The 23,501-nt window shown below is 44.3% G+C and overlaps 1 protein-coding gene across 1 annotated transcript; it reads left to right on the top strand.

Moving 5' to 3' along the window:
• The first annotated feature begins 356 nt into the window (after positions 1 to 356).
• Positions 357 to 21,482, top strand: ttll11 (tubulin tyrosine ligase-like family, member 11). Its single transcript, XM_076758659.1, has 10 exons — positions 357 to 1,402; positions 5,342 to 5,441; positions 5,948 to 6,081; positions 7,701 to 7,991; positions 8,099 to 8,383; positions 8,645 to 8,740; positions 8,826 to 8,938; positions 16,717 to 16,950; positions 17,825 to 17,931; positions 19,852 to 21,482. The coding sequence occupies exons 1-10, from the start codon at positions 854 to 856 to the stop codon at positions 20,163 to 20,165; spliced, it is 2,223 nt and encodes a 740-aa protein (XP_076614774.1). The 5' UTR covers positions 357 to 853; the 3' UTR covers positions 20,166 to 21,482.
• The last annotated feature ends 2,019 nt before the right edge of the window (positions 21,483 to 23,501 follow it).

Below are 23,501 nucleotides of genomic sequence, written 5' to 3'. Positions count from 1 at the left end.
TGACGGGGTTACTGTCGCTTTTGTTTTCTGCAATGAAAGCATGCGGTTGAAAAACACACGTTGGTCTACAGAAATCAAACACGGATTTACATTTGCATCCGTAAATGATACCAGAACCCTGTTTCTATGCAAGGTAAATGGACGATAAGTCACAGAGCCACGGCGCCTTGTGAGAGCCGGCGGTTACGAGGAGCTCAGAATGCAGCATCAGATGGGATCAAACCAGATGGAGGCTGGACGACGGGCTGCTCTGCCTTCTGCTGTTGCCGAGCTACCGCTCCCTCACAACACAGGCGGTGACACACAGAGCAGATGACTGTGGACATCTTTGCCGAGCTGGTCACTGCTGGAGAAGTACATAACGGTACCCGGAAGGTAAAGTCTGTCATGAGTTAAAGGGCAGTATCGGTAACGGCAAAAGAGCATATGTTAGCTGAATGAAGTTTGACAGGCTAACGTCGGGTTTAGCTTATCTGGAAGTAGCTAGCTCCGGTGTTGCCTACAAGTGCTGCCACCTTTAGCAGCTAGCATAGGTTAAGACAGCGCCTTTTGAAGTTGCTCATGGATTTATCGTGGCTAGCTGGCAGACGGCGTTAGCTAGCGTTATCTCCTTAGCCGGCAAGCAGCTAGATAGCGCTGAAGGCTGTGAGCATATTTCCACGGTGTGCTCACTCACTCTGTTTGGGAAATAACCGGACAGAAGCATAATGGCTTTTACTGTTTAATTAGCCATTTAAGCTAGCAATGCGTACTACAGTATTTCAGAATAACGTTAGTTTGCCGGCGTCGGATTATTGCACTCCGTGGTACAACTGTGCCCTGCCAAGCAGCGTCGCTCGTAGCATTTCGCATAATGAGTGATCATTATGTAAAAGTTAAGGTTCAACTCGAGCAAATGAAATCTCTTGGTGAGGATGCAGAGAAGGAGCATGAGGACGCCGAGGAGCAGGTTCCAGTGTCTTCTCTCCGTGCTTCCGTCTCACCAGACCCTTCCAGCATCACCTTAGCTAACAGAGATGCATCCAACACCCCCATCACCTGTAAACAAAGGGGTAAAGGTCGTAGTAAGTTGGGAAAAGATGACAACAGCTCTTGTGGCAAACACATCTCAGATCTGTCATCGCATGGGTCTGTAGTGTCTGCTCATGTTGGAAAAAACTTGAATAGACCAGGGCACGATAGTACACTTCACATCAAAGGAACTGGAGAGATCCTGCAGAGCAAGTCAGAGACTAATGGGAACTATGCAACCATCCATCCATCCAAAAACATTCAAGAAGCACGCCACGAGGACGGATTCAAACTTGGGAGGAAGAGACGGCCGGTGACGGTGGATACTGCAAAAGCCAAAACCTCGCTGGAGGCACTGAAGTTAAGCATCAAGCAGCTGAAGTGGAAAGAGGTGTGCAACACGATGCTTTGTTTCTTGCTCTTGTGCTGTTCACCCATTTGCTTTGCAGGTTTCTTTCCAGTGAAACACCAGGGAGCTGGTTTACCTGAGCAGCAGTGCACAGCTTGATCCAGTGAGGATCCCTGGCATCAGCTGCTCGGAGCAGGGTTTCATTCAGATGACAAGCAGCTTAGCATCTGTCACGAATGTGCATAGATGACAGTCTCTGTCTTGCTGTTCTTCTTGTGCTAGTTTGAACCATATGTTTGCAGTTTTTTCTTTTAGCTAAAGGCAGCTGCACGCCCCTTCAGTGATACAGTTCGTCCTCGCTGGTTCAAGGTGTTTAAACAGCAGCTTTATTCATCCACTGGTCAAACTGGAATGAAAACCCATATATGCATGGCTCTTGATGGCATGGCTCTGCTTATGATATGACCATAAGCTTCATGTATGGAGGGTGTGGGATAGTGTTACATTATTGCCCTTTACATACGTGTCTTTGTTGTGGAGGTCACACATACAGTAAGCAAAGGCTGCCTGGAGTGAATCTGTGCTCAGAACTAGGAGAAAAGGCAAATAATGCACATTTCCTACAGTTTTCAGGGATATCACTCTGTATTGTGTTACTATAATCTGAGATGACTTTTTCTGACATTTAACAGCCAGTAAAAGACAAGAGAATCTTAACTGCTGCATCCTAGAAACATCTCTATGATGGACATTTAAGACAGGGCTAAAATCAACCTGGCAGTGATCACATTAACCAGCCTCTCCCTGGAAACCCATTCTTTCTGCATACAGCTTTAGACAGCATGATGTAAGAGTTTGCCCCTGTGTTTCTTCTCTCAGTCATCCAAGAGCTGAAACTTTGCGAGAGGCAGTATCTCTGCACAATGTGAATCACAAAGCTAGCTTTTCAGAAGCTGGAACTTAAATGTGAGTCTGTGTAGGTGTCCTAAGAAATGTTTCCATACTTCATCTTAAATTCTGTCTTTATTTAATGCAAAGTTTGCACTTGTGAAGATGACTGTGTTTAAGTTCGGACTTTTATTAATCTAATCTATGGAAACAGGCTCTAAACACAAAATGCTTTATATGTTCGAGGCTGCAGCACATTTCCGGCAGTTAGACAACCATTTCAGTTGATTTATTTATAGTACAGCACTTGGTGGCGAAAAAGAGCTTTCAGAAAATGGACAGGAGGCTTGATGGTGAAGGAGTGGATTCATTAAGACGTGTGCGATTGTTTCTCTTTGTCTAAACGTATGATGGATCTTTCCGTCCATTAAATGTCATTGAACATTAACTTATAATCTATATGAAAAAAGGATCAGTGTGGTCACCTTTCTGCTCATACGACTGTGTATTTTAGGCAGATTTTGACAAGGCCAAGACTTTGTCGTCATAATATTGGTTTGTAATTCCCGTGAAGGCCCTGGGTCAAGGGAGGATATAGCTAAAAGTCAAGCTAATCATTACGCACATTAAGGCTTCAGCTTTATAAAGTGTTGCAAGTTCATGTGCAATCAGTGTTCTCATTAATATGGACTTGGTTAATCATCGTATCAGGCAGGAATAAAATATTAAACATTTGATGGTTACAGCTTCACATGTGGGAGAAATGGCTGCCTTTCCCCTCTGACATGATAGTAAATTTTTGTGTTTGTACTGATACATTTAATGACGTCATCTGTTGATCTTGGTGGTTTCACTCAAGTCTTATAGACCAAAACCATTTATTCCAGTACCCCTATCACAGTTTGAAGACGTCGTTGATTGAACACTTGGCACATTGCTAACAGGATTCCCTTTAACCCAGCCACAACCTGCCAATGTCAGTTTCTGCGCCTCTAACGTATAAAATTACAGAGGAAGGACGTGGGTGAAAGTTGTTCTAAATGAGAAGCAACAACTTTAAAAGATTTATGAGACAGCTAATTGATCCAGTCTTCTTCCCCCGAGCCACAAACACCAGCTGGTCAATTTTGAATGCGATGCAATTAATACCTGCTATCAGCCATTATTAACACGGCCTCCATTATGCATGAGGAGTAAAGAAGGGCAGTGCTGTGAGCCAGGTGAAGCAAAGACTCTGCCTGTCACCAGTGACCACGCAGTGACACTTAAACCTTTCCAGGTCTGGTGTCAGTAGACAGAAGGCCTATACATTACAAGGCTTTGTCCTCACGCTCCACCCCCAGCAAAGTCAAGGGCGCTACAGATACTGTACCATTTTGAAAACCCCCATCAACACCTCGAAGGAGCTGAAGCTCCAGCAGCTTTGCTCTGTTTGTCTGTCAGTTATGAAATGGACATTGATTGGTGAAAATGCCTTCATCAGTACCTTTGGAGGTTTTAATCTTAGTGACTGATGAGTTGTACATTTGGCCTTGAGGTCTATTTACATCCAAACTACTGCATCTCTACATCTGCAGTACTTTCTGGCCTGAGAGACAGCTGTCAGCTGACTTTCAGCATATGGCATACAGTGGGAAATGATTAGCCTTAAGCTCCTCTAATCCAATAGACTGTTAGTCCTCTCTGATGCAGAGCGAGAGAATGGCAAGCCTGAGGGTTTGAGTGACAGTTTCAGAAAATGAGCTGAATAACCGTGCGTTTAATCACAGTCTCGGTAGTTTGATCAGGATCCCACAGTCCAAGCCGACATTTTAAATCGAAGCGCGTTCATTTTAACAGTCCTGCCACGTGGTCGCAGCCTTGTTGCTTGATTAGAGACATCATAATCTGGATAAATGAAAATATAAATGCTGTTTACAGAATTGAATTTGAAATTGAAATACGGTGGAAGACGTTGTCCTTTGACTGGGCTTCAGTGAGCGCTGTCATTCACAAAGTGGCTCGGAAAATGAACTTGGCCTTCTCATGATTAGGTCACAGGACTTACAGCATACACAAGATGGCTATTTTTGGGCTTGATCCCTAGAAGCTACTCAAATTAATTTGACGTCCTTCCCTCATGCGATTACACAGTTATACGCTGGTATTTCTGTGGCAGTATTTATAGCAGGTCTTGGCTGTCAGGCAGGGTTTCCCTGTTTCACACGCTCACATGCTAACTCATTAATGAGATGCGGCTCTGTCACAGATCTTATCCGATAGCCGGGCAGTGGGGTGGCTCATATGAGAGTCGAATTTAAGAGGGGTGACGATATGCTGCTGACCTTTCAATGCAGGTCGATACAGAGTCCTGTAATAAAGTTAAAGACAGACTCAAGTCTTTGTTAATGCAAACACAAGCCCGTTTGTTCGAAAGCTGAAACTTCTTGAATTGAGATTGGACAGGGCACAGGGAGAAAACATCCAATAATAGGCCTCAGCTGTCGGTTAAGCTTGTGCAGTGTTTTTCCATTAATGAAAAGTGGATCGAGCGTTGATGCAGAGAGGTGAGAGGCAGCAGTGTGTGGGAGAGGTGGAAGCAGAAGCTGTCCTAATAGATTTGATGCAGTCGTCAGGGGTCCAAATAGTTCCAGTAGAAAGAAAAACAGCTCAAGTTTGGATACAGCTGAGCAAGATGGAAAATTAAATGGAAATGCTGTCCTGTGTATCCCGTCCTTTCGACATCATTGTAGCAGCTCATTGGTTGCATAATGTGAAGTTTGGAGTGTGAATGTGGGCAGCAGCAGAGGTGTAGAGGACAAAAGCTGTGCTTTGTGCCAGTCGGATTTCCTACCTCTGTAAATCCTTTTATAGTGTCACTTCCTCTCCTGTTTCCCAGCTCATCACAACCAAACACGCCACCTACCATCTTTAGGCAAGCTTATCCCTGCACTCCGGGGTCACCGTAAGGGCAAACACCTGACCAAAGTCCTGAGTCATACTAACAGATTGAGCCTTCTTTTGCATTTACAGATGTTTTTTTTTTTTAATCATTCTCTGTTTTTGTTCATTATCTTTTATTTCCCACTTTGACCGCTCTGTCCCTTTCTTCAGTTTCCTCTGGGAAGACGAGCAGCGTGTGATATCTACTGGCACGGCGTGTCCTTCCATGACAATGAAAATATCGTCTCAGGGCAGGTGAACAAATTCCCAGGTATTTCACCGCTTCTGCCTCTCTCCCCTCTCCTACTGCTGATGTAAAGCGCCCTACGCTAAAAGTACTGCACTAACTGTAAGTGGAGTGCTAGCTTTATATCAACTCGCAGTACTTTGTGTATTACTCAGTATTATGTAAGCACAACAGTAGTAGGGATTTCGTTTAAGCCTTACTGATCCTCATAGCTCCAACGCTAACCTCTTCATGTCATGGCAGTAATCATACCTTTAGAGACTCTAGAGATTATTGCATCGGTAAGACACATACATCCAAATCTACATCACTGGAGAGGTCTTGCTTGCATTTATCTTACACTACATGACACTTTCATCATCATGTCATATTGATCTACATCTCAGAATGTCATGGCTGTTTATTGGGAAATCCTCATAGATGCTCCAAAGACTTGCTTTCCCAGATCAATGTAATTTTCTTTGAAATGTGCTTTCCAAGATGCATTTTTCAGGCAATCTTTTGCATTTATTGTATTTTGTGCATTGCAGGGATGATTGAAATGCTGAGGAAGATTAACATGAGCCGGGCAGTGCGGACTATGCAGGAATTGTTCCCAGAAGAGTACGACTTCTATCCCCGCTCCTGGATCCTGCCTGAGGAGTACCAGCAGTTTTCCACACAGGTACGGTTGCATGACTTCAGAACAAAAGCATCATGACCGGACATGTTTGCATTGACTGAAATAAATGCTTGCACTGATGTACGTCTGTGCAGTGAAACATGGATTCTATGTGTAGTAGTAGAAATTGAGCAGACACGGAACCGTTTCAGAAAATGCTGCATCGACTGAAGCTCACAAGAATAAGATGAGAGAAGATTTGAGGTGAATTTTTGTGTAAACATTGCAACATTTTTTTATTTGGCCTGGTCAAGACAGTAAGATAAAACGTTGCAAGAAAAAAATTAAAAAATCATGCAACACATTAAACAATAGTTAACAATAATTAAATCCTAAGCTAGCTGGAAGAAGCTCGGGCATTTCCAATAGTGTTGAATTCAGCTGGAGATATCAAATTCCTTCGCTGAAATAAACCTTTTGGCAGCGAACATTTTGACACAGCGCCATCAGCATAAGTGCTGCTAATGAAATTAACGATGGCCACATTCCATTTAAGCGCCTGCGATCTGTGATTGCCTGTAAGTCAACAAGCATAACAGCATGGCCTTGGACCTGGAAGCACTGAAATGGAATGTGGCCATCATTAATGTGATTAGTCACAGGTGTGCTTTTCCTGCTATCACCAGCCAAAACGTCTTTTCCTTTGCAGACTGCTCTAAGCGGCTGCAGCTGAAAGCATGAAGGCCTCCTTTCATATGTCTCAAAATTGGTCATATTTCATCAGTAAACAACACACATGCTGAAGTTGTGGAGTCTGCTGGTGTCTTTACACGACACTTTCCACCGCTGCTCTTTTCTCTCTGTGCACCGTTAAAACCGAGCTACTTCACAGCAGCAGCGCTCTGAATAATGTCACCTGTTTAATTCTTGTCATGCACTCGCTTCGTTGCTCACTTTCCTTCAGGTGGAAATACAGACTGTAGCACGTTTATGAAAATGACCCTTTATGGTCGTCTGGAACTCCTTAACTCATGGTTGAATCGAGCAGGATTATCTTGTAAAGGAAATTCAGTGCTGAGTGAGCGTGCACACTTATGACAGGGAGAAAGAGGGTGAAGAGGACGTGGCAGGACGAGCGATCCCCCGGCTGCGTTTCCCTGGCAAATGACAGCTTTTTCTCCGCGCCAGGTTTGCAAGTAGATCAGGAGTTTTATCAGTGGCATGCCCTTATTTTACAACATCGTGATTTGTAATTGTATATACAAGCAGTTTAATTGATTTTGTCCATGACTGGTTAAATCTCACTTCCTGTTATCAGGGAGGGAGTCTCAGTGTTGATCTGAAGTGGTGATGTAGGTGCATGGGCGGGTGGTCAATAATTCTGATTTAAGGGCATCAGATACACAGTAGCAGTAAACATTATATCCAGCAGGGGGCAGCAGAACATCACTATTTTCATCCTGTTGTAGTTTACAGCAGACAAAACTGCTTCCCCCTGAAAAGACTTTTTTTTTTTTTTTTACAGGTCTGAGGCATTTTTTCAAAATGCTTTGTATCACTCAAAGTCAGGGACCGTGGTTTTGAAGGTTGCACAGCGTATGAAACCCGTGTGAATCAAGTGTTACGAGTAACTGTGGGGCGTTTGAGAACCTCACCTTCTCTCACTCCTGCTTCTGCTGCAGATTCGCATGGTGAAGGAGAACGATGCCACAGTGAATCCCACCTTCATTGTCAAGCCAGATGGGGGCTCTCAGGGGGACGGCATCTACCTCATCCGTGACCCCAGTGACCTGAAGCTCATGGCGGGTTCACAGGCCAAACAGGCTGTAGTCCAGGAGTACATCCATAAGCCGTTACTCATTGACAAGCTCAAGTTCGACATCCGCCTCTACGTGTTGATAAAGTCCCTGGAGCCGTTGGAGATTTACATTGCCAAGGAAGGCCTGACACGCTTTTGCACAGAGCCCTACCAGGTAGCCATGACGGTGCTAATGATGCTAACTGTGAAGCTGTTCATTTGCTTTGAATCTATGAAACGTGTATATACGGATAATCACTCACTCGTACTCTGAATGTGCAGGAGCCAAGCCAGAAGAATCTCAGCCATGTCTTCATGCATCTGACAAACTACTCCCTCAACGTCCACAGCGGCAACTTCGTGCACTCAGACAGTCATAGCACGGGCAGCAAGCGCACCCTCTCCAGCGTGTTGTACAGGCTGGCGGCTAAAGGCGTAGACATCAAGAAGGTGTGGTCGGACATCATCGCGCTTGTCATCAAGACCGTCATCGCCGTGGTGCCTGAACTTAAAGTGTACTATCAGGCTGATATACCGCCTGGCAAACCAGGACCCACTTGCTTCCAGGTTGGTAGTGTGTAATGTTGATTTAGGAGTTTCCTCTCAGAGTCATGATTCGCTTTAATTAATTTTTTGCCAGTACCTTTGTAATTTTTCAGACCAAATATGTTTTCATCTGGGCTTCCTCACTTTTTGTACACATCTTCCAGTTTTTAAAGAAAGCCATTACTGAATGCATTTCTTCTATTTTCCACCGAGCTCTTGTTCTGTGTTCACTATTGATTTCCACCTGGACCATTGACACTTAAGGATGTGTTCGTGTCTCAGATATTAGGTTTCGACATCCTGATGATGAAGAACCTGAAGCCAGTATTGCTCGAGGTCAACTCCAACCCCAGTATGAGAATAGAACATGAGCAGGAGGTGCGGCTGAAAATCAAGATCACTAATCTGGTATCGTTATCACTGTTATTCACTTTGCTGTAACAGATATTTGTGTGTGTTTCAGGTGGCACCAGGAGTTTTTGAGTATGTTCCCAGTCCAGTTGACAAAGAGGTCAAAGTGGGTGTGATCAGGGACACTCTGCGCCTTATGGACCCTGGCCACAAGAAACCTTCAATGTAAACACGCACACACACGCGCACACACACGCACGCACAGTGAGCACACGGTTTGGAGTTGGAGATCTTACATCCTCTGGTCTTTGTCTGCTGGTCTTAAGCGTCCACTTTTAAGGGCACGATATCTCACTCTGCCCGTCCCTCCTCGGAGCCTGGCTCTGCAGCACTCACCGGCTCCCCGTAAGCCTGTTAAATGGAAAAATTAAATTCAGCTGAGCCGCGGTGGAAATTCACACATTACTGTACAAGTGTGGTGGCTGAGTCTCTGTGGCTGACTGGCCCTGTGTGGTGCCTGGCAATAAATCTCCCCCACCATTAGAGTTTGTGTTTTTTTTCCCCTCTCAATCTGTTTTCCTTCTATGACAAGAAGATTTACTGTTTCTATTCTACCACCATCTCCATTTCTTGCCTCTCTCCCCTCCCTCCCTCACTTATTGCTTGCTTTCTCTCCAGATTATCTTCTATATCAGATATTCGGTCCGCTTTGTTCCGCAAGTGAGAAGCATGCCTTCTCTGGGATAATACCCGCTATTATAATCATAACCAGTAGCATATTGACATAATGCGCCTATAATATGTTTAATCCTCGTTCCTCTTGGTTTGCTGCGTTTTCATCTGGCTGGAATCTGTCAAACCACATTTTGTACTTGTCAGTGGATGAATTACACAACAGTCTAATGCAGCATATACATTTACAGTTCTGCTCCTTTCATTTCATTCCTATGGACGTACACACTTTTAGAGAACCTTAATCCTTTATTCCAGTGTCCCTCATACTTTTTATGTTGACTGAGACCTCAGGCCCTGAGTTAGTGGGGGTTACTCAAAATCTTTCTTTCTGGGTCTTTACACACTTTTTGTGCTTGAACAACAAACACTCGATTCCCCAGTCAGTCAACTGACAGAGAATTACTCTGCAGCTCTTTGTTTTTAGGATCAGTTGACCATTGGAGTCATTTTTCCGGCAGAAATGTCAAACGTTCTCTGGTTCAGACTTCTTAATTGTGAGAATTTGCTCGTCCTCTTCATCTAATGTGATGATAAATGTGTTACGTTTGGGTTTTAGACCGCTGGTCAGACAAAATGAGCAGTTTTGAAGATGTCACTCTGAGCTTTAAGAAATTAATGATCAGCATTTTATGACATTTTATACACCAAATGATTAATTGATTGGTCAAGAAAATGCATGCAGATCATCAAGAGGGAAAATTACAGCAAGACCGATACATTGGTGTGACCAATGCAGACTTATTGCAGATGTATCTGTATCAATGCTGGTCTTGCGCTCTGTGCATAAGATAGATAAAGAAAATCGAGGTGTCCGTATGGGAAACGTTTGTTTCAGTTGTGTCATATCATATATCAGATTTTCAGTGTCTCTGTCAGTGTCACCCACAGCAGTCCAGTCAGAGCCGAGCTGTAATGAAAGTAACTGTTCGTTGCAGCCCTTCATAATTTACACTTTTTGACAAATGAGCGTGATTGTGTTCTAAATCTGGCTCATTCTGCTGTTTGTACACACCTCTGTTTACTTCTCTGTTCTATTCTAGATCCACACGGGCCCTTACTTTCCAAATTTTAAGCCTCCTAAAGCCAATTAAGTAGTAGAAGAATATCTTTATAAAATAGCTCTGTGTGAGAGAGTATTTACAGTCTGCAGTCATGTGGTGAAAAGAGGCTTAAATCCAGACTGGGGCGAGGTGTGTCATGGTGGAAAGGAGCTCGGTGATCTTTAATATGATATAATTCAGTGTGTCTATAAAAGTGTAGCACTGCTTATAGTGAGCTGTAGACGAAAAGTGACACCGACGAGGACAGGGTTTATGACGTGAGGCCAGTTATAATGTCAAGCAGTATTTTTTTAGAGTCTCATGTATCTTTACGTCTGCAGACATATACCATGACACTAAACAGGGTGGAAGTGGTAATAAAGCTCTGAACTGTACGTAGAGGGAAAAATATCGTTTGTGAGGAGTTATATTTTTAGGGAGATAATAACAAATATAGCTAAAAGACAATTATGACATGAAACAGTAAGCAACAGCAGTCTGTCAGAGAGTAGTTTGGAAGTGTATGAGATGTGGTTAGAGATCAAGATCTGAGGTGCTCATGATTAGGCAGCCGATTCTCAGCTATTAGATAAGGAAATCAGATTAACAATAACAAGACTGTTACTGCTAATCAATGAACGCAGTTAGAAAGTGGAACAAGATGAAGCGTGAAGCTGAGGCTTTTAGCTAAACCTCCTGGAGTACATATCATAAATTAGTACTGTAATATCAAAAAACCTCTGGCCAAACGATCTGTGTGTGTCATCTCCTGCAGTCAGCGCACTGTTGTGGTTCAGCACAGTTGAAAATGTTTGCTTCCCAAACACAAAGATTTAGTATTCATGTCTGATTGTGATTGCAGGCGAGTGCGTCAGCTTTGCAGATAGTGACAGAGTTTTGTGGTTAGCGGGGAAATATGCTAATTATGTCCCAACTAGCAAGTGCTAATATTTATTAAATCAGCCATTAGATTGGATGGGCTCCAAAAATGTAATCATCGCTGCAGCCAACGACGTGGGTGGAAAAAGAGAGCTCGCTCATCATCCAGTTCCACGGTGTGTGTTTACATTGGCACAGAGGCAGCTGCATTCTGCCTGTTTGTGTGATGGAAAACACACTTTTTACATTGAATTTTACCTACAATAAACTGAGCCATTGGTGTGTGAGGATGTGGTACTGGCCAGTGGCGGAAGTCCTCGGTACTCATACCATAGTGTAGAAATACTCCATTTCAAGTCCTGCATTCAAAATACTACCTCAGTAAAAGTACATTATTATCATCTGCAAATGCAAAAAGGATCAAAAAGCAAAATTCCTCATTCTGTAGAAAACTGATCTGATTATTAAATATGACATCATTACTGTAGACTGTCAATGTGTATGAAGCATTTTACTGTAGTAGCTGTTTGAGTTGGACCTAGTTTGAACTATTTTAAGTCTTTTTTTGTGGAATATTGGATATTCTACCTCTTTTTTGGCCTCAAACAACTATTCAGATGAAACCATCTGAGAAGAATTCCCGAAATGACTTCACGTTGTTGTTTGATATCCCGCCCGTGATGGTGGTGGCGTCACAGCGGAGTTCTCTCCGTGTTGGGGATTGCAGCCCTGGGAGGGTCCGGTGTTGAGCACTCGACTAGAGGAAGTGTTGCTGCTGTAATCTGAACCGTCTGGGGTCTGTTTGTGAGGAAGTCCAAGATCCAGTTGCAGAGTGTGGTTCTCAAAGTTTGCCCTTCAGTTTCAAGGGTGAGATAGCGTTGAATGAATGTTGAGCTGAAATCAACCAGCAGCATTCTGATATAAGTGGAAATGGCATCATCTGTGGATGTGTTGGCTCTGAATACAAACTGGTGGGGGTCCAGGTTGGCCTCACACAGCCCGGGATGTTCTGGATTGTTCTGGATCTGTGCTGATGTCTCTACTTTGCCTCCTTGATGTCAGCTGTCAGTTTTGCTCTGCGGGTGTTGCATTGCATGCTTCCTTGTCACCTGACCAAAAGGCAGCTTTTTTTTTTTTTTTTTGGCTCCGGATAGGGCCCTCGCTTCTCCATTCATCCAGGCTCTCTGGCTGGATGAATGATTTAATTGTGTTTGTGATCAAAACATCATCAACACATTTGCTGATGCACGATGTCAGTGTTGATGTACACTGTGATGATCGATGTGGTCTGTGCACTCAGAGCAGTCCTGCAGAGCTGCTGCAGCTTCATCCGTCCACACTTCAACACTGTTTTTCTGATGCTTTGACCCTTTTTATCAGGTGGAAGTTAGCAGGAGAGGAACGTCAAATATGGTCTGAGGGGAGGGCTTTCTAGGTGCCAGGAATGTTGAAAGTACAACATTTCCCTCTAAAATGCAATGGAGTAGAAACATAAAATGAAAATGCTGAAGTACAAATACCAAAAAAATTACTTATGTATACTATTTGAGTTTTTAACCTAAGATCCATGTAACTGCAGAATGTGAAAGTTAAATGAAGCTAACACAAATAATGTAAGCTTTACCAACAGTTTGATGTCTAATGAAGAGGAGAAGCTAACTCCGCCTTTTGATTCACCAGTGGTTTAAAGCTTTTAATAAGAAGACATGATTAAAGCTGACATTCACATGCATAGATTTAGATTCAGTTGTATTTTAATGGGGAGAGACTGATTTGACTTCTTTTTCTTCTGCAAACTTTCAAAATCATTAGCGTTTGACAGCGTGAACAAATGTTCCCGACATCACTGCGGGAGGTTAAGTCATTTGTTTACTGCAAAGCTGGTCTACCGGCAAGTAAACATACTTGCTGACAGCTGTTCAGCAGTGGGATGGATGGGATTCAGTCATTCAGAGCGCAGAGTTTAGACTGAAGTCACCCCCGCATGAATTTAACTCGTCAAGATGAAGTGAAAGAGAGGTGAGAACTGACCAGGCACACAATACAAAGGTACAGCCATGTCAAAAAACGACGTTGCCATTTTAAGAGCTGAAGTGAGAGCTTATATAAGAGAGAGAAGGAAAATTTAAAAATTCAGAAATGGCAGAAAAGGAGGGGACCAGGGGATGGCATTTGGGAGAAAAGTGGGAAGACATAAATGGGGAATTAGGAGGAGGAGGGTGTGATGGTATCAGTGACTCTCAGACATGTACTTCAGGCACCCAGCTCATTAGTCCTGTGTATGGTGTCTCTGAGGGTGATTTATGAGCCATTATGAAAGGTGTGCGTGAGTGTAGGCGAGAACAAAAAGCTAAAATTCATAGGCGCACATGCCTTAAAATAGGGTAAAAGGGGCACGATTGCAAAAACATCCTCTGCATGAAAAGAAATAATAGGTGCAGAGGTGGATTTGAGTGCAGTCCAGAGAAACTGAGGCGGAACCATGTGTCCAAAACGCAGTGTTTTTAAAGCTGAGACCTCACTGTGGCACTGTGGACGCTTTGAATACCTGCTCACAACCACCACTTTAAACAGTGACATAACACCTTTAGGCTGATAGGGTGGACTTAAAGATGTAGATCGAACACGTCCAGCAGTCACAGAGTTTCATTACGTTGGTCTCTAACTGTGTCTGTCTGTCGTTGGATGCTGAGCAGGCAGTGCACGCTGGGTCTTTTGAGCTCTTTTTGCTGTCGGCTTGCTGCATCTGAAAATAGCGCTATGAGAGCGAACAGTAAAGATGCTGTAACGAGCTGAAACTGGCTATAAGGCTCTGTAAAGCCGGGCGGGAGCTGCAGATTCAGACGGTTCATATTCCTAAAATAGAGACAAGTGTGCAAAAGCTTTGCAGATTCATTCACCAGGAGGCCAGAAATGGCACTTCTACAGATAATGACAGCTGAATTAGGCCTGCTCCTCCTTGTATACACTCTGCTAACATTTGGCACCAGGCCCCTGCATGCCTTTTTAATAACCTGCCGTTCTTCACCTTTTCCCCTCTCGCTTCTCCTCCATCGTTTCCTCTCTCCGTCTGCTGGGAGTGTTTGGAGACGTTCCCTTCACTGTCTGTCTGGCTGTCAGCTTCTGTTGAAGATGTGTCCGTTTTTAGCCGAGCCTGTCCTGTCTAAATAGATGTGGGTGGTGTCCCTCTGGCTGCTGAGGGATGATTGATTCTATTAAACATTCAGCAGTGCTCTCTCAGTGTCATTCACACTGCTTACTAATTCATGGAGAAAGAACCTGCCTCAGTACTGTATCCCCTCTTCGCGAATGTGCCGCGGTCTGTTTTCTCTCGGTTGCTTGTGCGTTAGCGTGGACGCGTGTTGACAATAGGAGTTGTCCTTAAAGGCCCGGCACACCAGCAAGGTGTTTTCACTCATACTGGCTGATCCCTCTGCTCAGGTGGGTATGGTGAGCATTGCTTGAGGTCACTGGACCCATGAACTAATGGAAATGATAAAGGTGTAGTTGGTACTGGCCTACAGCAACAGGTGCAGCATGACTAACAGGGAGATGTCAATCAAACTCGGTGTGCACATATTATATGAGGGTATATGTGCGTCCATTCATTTTCTATGAGAGGTGGCAGATCCCTCAAGAAAAGCTCAATGGGATAGCTGGCGGCGAGTGTCAGGTAAGGAGCGAGGAACGTGCCATCGGTTCTCCACTATTCCATCGGCAGGCGGCGGTAAGAAACGTGGCGCTATGGCAGAAAAATGCAGGGAAGACACAGCCGGCAAACATGAATGTAAAACAATGAGAGTTTCTCTTTTTTTAAACGCAGATATTTTATGAGGAAGGAAATGTATTCAGCACACAATGCCTGAATGTAAGCAGCTGTGAGGTAAACTCCTCAGGGTACTTTTAGTTTTTATTTGATCTAATGGATCAAAAACTGATATTACAAAAAGGCCCTTCAGACTGTTTGTGACGCTCAGACAGCTTTTCTTTTCTTTGGTGGAGAGACTTAAAGTCATTTTGGCGAGTTCGGCCCTTAAAGGTACTCTGTGGAATGTTAATGGTAACACACAAAAAAAACACTTTAGTTTACTTTCAGCTGTCACTCAAAGTCGACGTGTGAAGCCCACCAGACGTATTGAACACATTTCCTGCCTCATAAAAACTGACCTCACTGAAACCAAGTTGTACTTCCTTATTTACTCTGAACTACCACCTTTGTGCCACACAGCGATTGGCTCAGTCTGTGGTCCGTGGACTTCTTCTTGCCCGCTTAAGTAACTGACATAAGTGCTTTTACACGTCTGCCTGCTCAGCATTCAGAGCATCAGACGTGAGGTCAATAATTAGCTCTAAAAGCACAATTTGTCCACCATCAGTAGTTGCTATTGACTGGCAGTCTGGGTCTTTGTCTGTGGGTCTGTCATGGGTGCTTAAAGGGCCGCAGGTCTGCGTATCCGTCTGACCGAAGGCGAGGCTGAACTCACACACACGCAGAGCGGAGAGGATGAAGCCTCCACTTCAGCTGCATTCACACAGAATCTGCCAATGCGGCACCTTCCCACAAGGTCGTGCGGAGGCGTGGGCGTGTTTGTTTGTGCTTTTGAGTGTAACCGCCGCGGAACAAGCAGAAAATAAAGTTTAAGTCTTTGATTGACAGCTTTGTTCTCGCTAACACCGCTGCCTCTCTTCATTCACTCTCTAGCTCGCTCGACCGCCACGACTCTCTCTGTCTCTCTCTCTCTGGCTACTTGAGCTGAGGAAGGTGGGCCAACTTTATTGACAAACAGCAACGAACAAATCCTGCAGAGCATGCCTTTAAGTATCTTCTCTCCATAAGAATTCAAAGCTGATTTTGAGATTCTAACTGCGACGCATGTAGATGCATCTTGCTGCTGATGCAGCTAAATGTTGCTGATGTAAGCACAGATGGCAAAAAGGCTGTGCGGCGGCGGTGAGATGTGCGAGTGAAAAGAGGGTTATTTACCCTTCATACAACATTACTCTTCCTGTTTGCCCTGCCAAGCCCGACTGTAAGTGCAGACTCAAGTGAAAAGCGTGGTGCGTTTATCAGGTGGTCGGCTGTCTGTTACTCAGCTGACTGAAGCTCTCGGTTGTTGGCCTCACGGTCTTGTGCTTCAGTCCTGCAGAGCTTGAAGGCCATTATTCAGCCCTAATGCCGGGCAGCACGCAGTAGAACCGTAAATGTAGGAAATTTTGTTGTCCATAAATCTTCAGATCTTCTGCTTAAATCTTCCATCAACTTGCTGATACGGTTAAACCATGTCACTGAAATACAACGCAGTAAAATGAATGATAATCTGTTGTTTTTGTTTCATTCCACGGCCAAAGTTCCCAGCCTAGAGCTGAACACGGCGAGGAGATTCCCGTGGAGGCAGAAACACAAGAGAGGAGCCCGGACGAAGGAGCTCTGCCCTCGCTGTGCCTGAAGCAGGTTTACCCCAAGTACACCAAGCAGTTCAGCCACCTGCGGCTGGTGGAGCGAATCGCAGCGCTCTTCATACGCTTCCTCGGGGTCAAAGGCAACATGCGTCTGGGCCCCACTGCCTTCCGAACCTTCATCAGGTACAGACTTCATTTGTTTATTTACTGGCATCCCTGTTGGCTTCTGCCTAAGCTAATCTTCCTGGCATCCGCACATAAAGAAAAAGGCCAAATAAGATAAATCAAAGCTGATCTCCATACAACACAAGCAAATCCATAACATCAGGAAACCAACACGTCGAAGGCAGGGAGTGCCAAACAAGCACAGATACATGACAGCTGACGAGTGGAATAATACAGCTTCATTTAAACACACAGGCGTTCATATAATACACGAAAACTGGGTCAGCGCGAGAGAGAAACACGTGTTCATTCAGACTGCGGCTGCAAATCTGAGGCATTTTAACCATCATTAATGATTAGTAAGATATAAAACGCACGTCTTTTTTTCGGTCAGCGTTTTATTTAAACAATTCTCGCGGCACATTAGTTATATGAAACATTAATTCTCGAAGCATAAAAACCAACAGAATAATAAAAGAGTTTGAGACGGCCTGTCCTCCTTATTCAGCCAAACAAAACAGAGCAAAATGGGACGCAATTACTGCCGTTTCTAGACCGAACCGAGGCCGTGTTTTAAAGAAACAACAAGTGCTGCAGAAAAGGAAACTAAAAAATACTCCAAGCCGACATGACAGTTTGTGGGAGGGCCGATGTTTGGAGCTGCAGCGGTTGGCGCTAACCTTCGAGTGTTAAGGCACGAACACGTCAAGTGTTAAACCGTCTGATATCAGGCAACTTTTCCTTCCTTTTAGTGATAAAAAACACTTTGCTGGTCAACGTCAATGAGACACACGCTGACTTGTCTTTGACTGCAAGTAGAAACGAGTACATGTGATTCCAGTTGGACTCGGAAGGCGTGGACTGACACCTGGGATGTCCTGCTTGTTTTCAGGACCTGTAAACTGAGCAACAGTAACTTCACCATGGCTTCAGTGGACATCCTCTACATAGACATCACACGCCGCTGGTCAGGGGCCACGCCCGACTCTAGAGAAGCAGGTAACACACACACACACACACACGAATACGACAAACAAAACCGCCACAAGAAAACAACATGTAGAGGACAGAGAGCGGCGTATCCTTGAGACTCGGAGCAAATAACGCGCTGGGAGATAATTGCGTGTCATTCTTTGTCAGATTCCCTCTGACACTGTGTACCGTAATTGAAATGAGCCGAGATCACAATGTGACAGCGGAGAGAGTATCCGGCATGAATTATTCAGACGCTGCACCTTGCGAGGAATGTTTGCGAGGCGAAGCGGATGGATGGAGATCACATGGACCGGGATGGAAGGGCCTGCACGGAGGAGGCTGTGGGCTGAATTTAGAGCGAGCTCATGCGTATTCAGGGAGACTGAAGTCAGTCTGTTATTTCTGTGTGCGCACCGCAGGATTTGTGGTGAACTCATATTTACGAGGTTTGTTTTTTTTTTTTAATAAAGTTTTCTTTGGGATGTGCGGCAAAGTTTTCAAAGGACTCATGAAGGAATTTCTGTAAATGCTGACTCTTCTTGTGATTTGGAGCAGTGTTAATAATCCCACAGCAAACGGCCGACCGGCTCGCCACGTTAGCCCGCTGTGAGCTGACACCTCATTCGTTTTTTGATTTTATTTCCTTTTTTTTCCTCTCCTTGCTCATTCGTCTTCCTCTTGCAGGTCGAGAATAACAGGGGCTGTAGTATGAAATATTAGGGAGACCACCGGGTAAAAGCCCAGCTCCCGCTCAGCTCCTGCCTGTTTTCCGCTCAGCTTCACTGTTTTGTCATCCATCCCTCGACCTTTGGATGCTCAGACCTTGAGATCTGAAAACTGTAGAAGTAAAAGGATCACACCGGCTGGTCTCGTGTCTGTACCCTTTAAAAGCAGCAGCAGTTCAAGGTTTGATGAGCGTGAGAGGAGGAAACTGCAAACATACACTTCATGTGCGTTAAAATTAGCCGTGTATTAATACCTGAATTATTCTTATCTGAGCGTCTCAAATGTGCTGTCAAGGGCGTTTTCACAAGAGACGAAGACAAAGAGAGCGAAGTTATTTTAGAAAGGACAACACCTAAAAACAGTTCCCATCATTCTGGTCTGTTGACTGCATGTGTTTGGTAGCTCTTTATATTAAGGTGCACCTGTTCATTATGATCTGTTGCCTTCAGCGTGCATGTGAGCGCTGCAGCGGTTGGTTCTTTATTGCTCTTTATAAAGAGCTTCTTAATGCTTTATTCTGCATGACCAGATTTTACAACCACTGAGCCTTTTAGTAATAGTTTTCCCTCAATAACCTCCTAATTACTGCTTACTGATAGTGCTTACTGGAATTTCTTGTCCATAAATTACCATGTTAATAAGCAAACCCGAACCCTCAATAACTGGAACTCCCAGTATGAGGAATTAAGAACTTCTTTATGATGAAGAGCCAATAAGCTACTAATATGCATGCTAGATGCAGCCAATTTCCCCAAATTTTAAACTGCTCTTGCACTTTCATGTCATTTTTCTATTCCCTCTACACGTTCAGGGTCCTCACATGTCCTGGAAAAGCAGGAGAGCAGTTGACTTATTTTCCGGTCATGGAAAACAGACGGGAAATGAGAGAAAAAGTCAAATGTGCTGGAAAATTTCAACACTATTTTCCTTTAGCTGAGCATGAACTATGAATGAAAGGCATGAAAACAAGGCAAGAAATGAAGAAAAACAGGAGGAGACAGTAAAAGTAGTGACAGCAGAACATCTGAACGTTCTGCCTGTGAACTCCTTTAAATCAGACTCTGACAGAGGAACATATTAGTGCATGGTGCAATGACTGTCTGTCACAGCAGCTAGATCATCATTAAAACTGTCCTTGAAGAGTCCTGGAAAACTCTAGAAAAGAGTGGGAACCCTGGATTTTCTCCAGCCTCACCTCACCCACACCTTCTGTTTCAGGTATGGGGCTACAAGCATTCGTGGAAGCCTTCTTCTACCTGGCAGCTCGCAGGTTCAAATCCCTGGCGCTGCGGGAGCAGGTGACGTCACTGCTGGCGCTGTGCGAGGCTCAGCTCGAGTCCCCGACCGCCGTCGAGGACAGGCGCTCCGTGAGCTGCAGCAGGGCGCTGCCGCGAGCCAACAAGACCCAGACGCTGGGCCCCGGCAACCCTCAGCTCAACTCTCCGGCTCCCCTGCGAAGGGCCGCCAGCCAGGACTACCGGCTGCATCAAAGACTCAAGCCTCGCACACTCAGGGCCAACGTGGAGAACTGACGAGAGACGGCCTCAGCTCGTCCTCCCAAACACTGCCGTCAGCCTTCTCCGCGGGAGCAGGAAAATTACGTATCCACCTCTCCTCCGCAGCTCCCGCAAGGGGGGTGTGATGGGAGCTGAGAGAAGGACTAGCCGGACCCCTGCCGGCTGACTCGCAGGAGGACTGTTCTATGCCTGATTGCTTTTTTTTTTTTTTTTTTTTTCCTTTCAGAGGAGGAAGATGTCTGCGGGTGGGGACAGGAGTGGATATAGAGCGAGGGAGGTGAGGAGCGTTTCTTCCTCCCCTCCTGATGCTATAAAGTATGAACAGTGTGGTCCAGTCAGGAGGAGGCTCAGGCTGCTTTTAATGTCCTTACTGATTCTACAGGGCAGCTATTCGCTTCCCTCCACCTTCGTCCGGCAACACGTGCACCGATACATTCTTTTCAGGGATAATGTTAGACGCTCCGGCTTTATATTTTAATGCATTTACACACATAAGTACAGTAAAAGGGTGGAAGGGACGGTCCTCAGTGTGTGTATTATATTCTTGAATTTGCACAACAACTGTTTGAACTATTACATTTGCACAGAAATGGATGTGAGGGTGACTGAGCATTTGTGTGGGCATATTGTGTGTGTGTGTGTGTGTGTGTGTGTGTGTGTGTCTCTGTGTGTACACTGTACTGCATTTATTTGTGTTTAGCTCAATGGTGAGAGCCTATTCCCAGCCAGTGGCTCAGCTGTGCGTTCTAGCTCCGTGAGCCCATTAGTGATGAGTTAAGTGAATAAGTATTCAAAGGGAAAAGGCCACGCCGCCACTTATCCTCTTTCAGTTCAGCAGCTATTCCAGTCAGGCAGCCTCAGACCTCCAGCAAACACGTTTTTAGGATGATTACTTAGTAGCCACACAACTGCCATTGGGAATTGACGATTTCAGAAGTAATTGCATGGCACAACGTTTCACAATGCAGACAGCTGCAGTGTTTCTGTGATGTGATTCAGACGGCTTTTGTAATCGAAGGTTAACCAGTGTGTGATCGCACGATTTTTTTTTTTTTTTCTTTTTAGGATGAGTTTGTGACATGCAGACCAATAATGACGTGATGTGTTACACAAAGGACCCTCTAACGAATCACTTTAACACCTGCAGCGGGGCAGCTGTTCGGCACGTGCAGTGACCTCACCGTGTTTCTGCCATACATCCTGTAGGACTAATATATCCACCGCCGTGTGTATTTGATAAAGTAGATTATTAACAGTGATCAGTCACATGAATGAAATGAATTGATAGCAAAAAATATACAGAAAATAAAGTTAATTTTGCTCTTTGAACTGAAGGTGTGTGTGTGTTGATGTGGCCACCACGTGCAACCGATCAGATGTTAAAGAGAAACTTTCATTCACTTTTTCTTTTTTGATGATTATATCTGCTCTTATTACGTAAATATGCAAATATGGTTGAGCAGAATCAAGCAAAGTCTAGATGCGTGTTGCTGCAGATACACCGTGCAGCTCGTCTGTGCACCGTTCTCGTCCTACCTCGGAGTGATTTCCCCGATGGCTTCATTAAAAAGGGCACCATTTGTCACATCATAAGGGGATGATATGCCGCGTAATGGCAGCACTGTTGGCAGTTTGTACTATTTACATCTCTGTCTTAACAAGGCTGGTAGATGAGCCTGAAATAGCTCCTTTTTTTTGTATGTTTTAAGACCTTAGATATGTTTCCCAGCGCGACCGTCTGCCAATGTTTCCTCGACCTTCTGTCGCGGAGGCTGCCGATGCCAGTTGATGCTCCAGCTTTGGTGTCTTTAGTCTTCGGGGTTTGTTTTGTTCCCCTGGTTCAACGGCTGAGGTGTCCGGCACGAGCCAGAAAGACGGATTTCATCTTTCAGCTTCCGTTGACATTTTGCGCTACTTTAACGTGTCAAAACAGCTCGTTGGGCCTTGGCTTTGGTCAGCGGTGCTCAGGAAATAACTGTGATTACCCTTCAGCGGTGAAAGAAGTGCGCACTCAGATCCTAAAAGTTAAAGTAGTAAAACTGCAATATTTGAACCCTGTAATCAACATTTCATGAGGAAGCAGCATTTAAGTGAAATTGGTTACAATTAAGCTTTTTCAGCTACTTACAAAAGGGCTAAACATTGAATAGAAATATGTAATCTTTGATACAAATCACAGCAAAAATGGCCTTTTTCCCCCACTTTTTTTTGTGAAAAGGACTTATATCGCAATATCTGTCAAAAAAAAAATTTAAATTTTGATTTTATTTTTTTGCATATTGTTCAACCCTACATTACATAGATTCAACATTTTGTCAGACTGGCAGCAACAAATGAAAATATTCATTTAAGTACAAGTAGCTCAAAACTGTACAACAAAAATGTATATTAAATATATTTTTTTAATATGCATTCTCCAAAAAAAAAAAAAAAAAAAGGGGGAGGGGGGCTTTATCTCTGTAAATGTCTTTACTCTAATTTAGGCAGTCTATATTTAGGCTATATATCTTTATATTAAGGCCATTTATTTATCATGTCGACCCTTTGTAATAATCTGTGTTTGCACTGAATCCTTCATACGACCCAATGAAGCACCTGATTGGTCACATGGAAGATTAGCACATCCAGCTAATTTTAGATGATCGAGCACTTTTCCGAGGATTATTCTAACGTTTTGAACTCAGTGTCATCTGGACCTTTGCCGGCGTAACGACGCCGTTTTTGAGCCGTCATCGGTGAGTAGCCTCAGTTTTCTGATCGTTTCTCTGTGAGTGCAAACTTAAACTTAGCATTTGCGTACGTAGCTGGGCTGGAGATTTAATGACATCTAGTGGTGAGGTAGCAGATTGCAACTATCTGAACGCCCCTTGTCTCTCCCCTACCTTTCCCAGCACGTGGCTGCTGACTACGCAAAACATCCGAACTGCACTCTCCTGAGTCAGCGTTCGGTTTGTCCGTTCTGGGCTACTGTAGAAACATGACGGCGCTACAGGGCGGACTCCATGAAGATATAAGAGCTCATTGTAAGGTAACAAAAACTTTTCTTATTTTCTGCTGATTTTACACAAATGACAACATACTTATCAATGTTATCAATAGCTTTTCAGAGCTGGGTTTGTTTCTATAAAACGTTAAGTATAAAATAAATATCACACAACGCTTATTTGGCGTTTGGAGATGTTTTGCAGTGGAATTGAAGAATGTAGTACCCAACAACAAGTTGGCTGTTTTCTAGCCTTTGATACTTTTTGGGAGTGTTGGAGAGCGTTAAGAGCAGCGGCATTGTTTTTGTTAGTCTCGTGTCCTAAATGCAAGCCTTTGCCCCGGGAGCCTGTTCCATTTGGCCAAAGA

The sequence above is a fragment of the Chaetodon auriga genome, chromosome 19 (genome assembly GCF_051107435.1).
Source record: "Chaetodon auriga isolate fChaAug3 chromosome 19, fChaAug3.hap1, whole genome shotgun sequence".
NCBI classification, from domain to species: Eukaryota; Metazoa; Chordata; class Actinopteri; order Chaetodontiformes; family Chaetodontidae; genus Chaetodon; species Chaetodon auriga.
Note: the sequence above shows the minus strand (reverse complement) of the source record. Positions and strands in the feature narration are given on the sequence as shown.

Coding starts and splice junctions, on each gene's coding strand:
- ttll11 (XM_076758659.1), top strand. CDS start 854: ATGAGTGATCATTATGTAAAAGTTAAGGTTCAACTCGAGCAAATGAAA. Junction 1,403..5,341: donor AGCAGCTGAAGTGGAAAGAG/GTGTGCAACACG, acceptor CCCTTTCTTCAG/TTTCCTCTGGGAAGACGAGC. Junction 8,384..8,644: donor CAGGACCCACTTGCTTCCAG/GTTGGTAGTGTG, acceptor TTCGTGTCTCAG/ATATTAGGTTTCGACATCCT.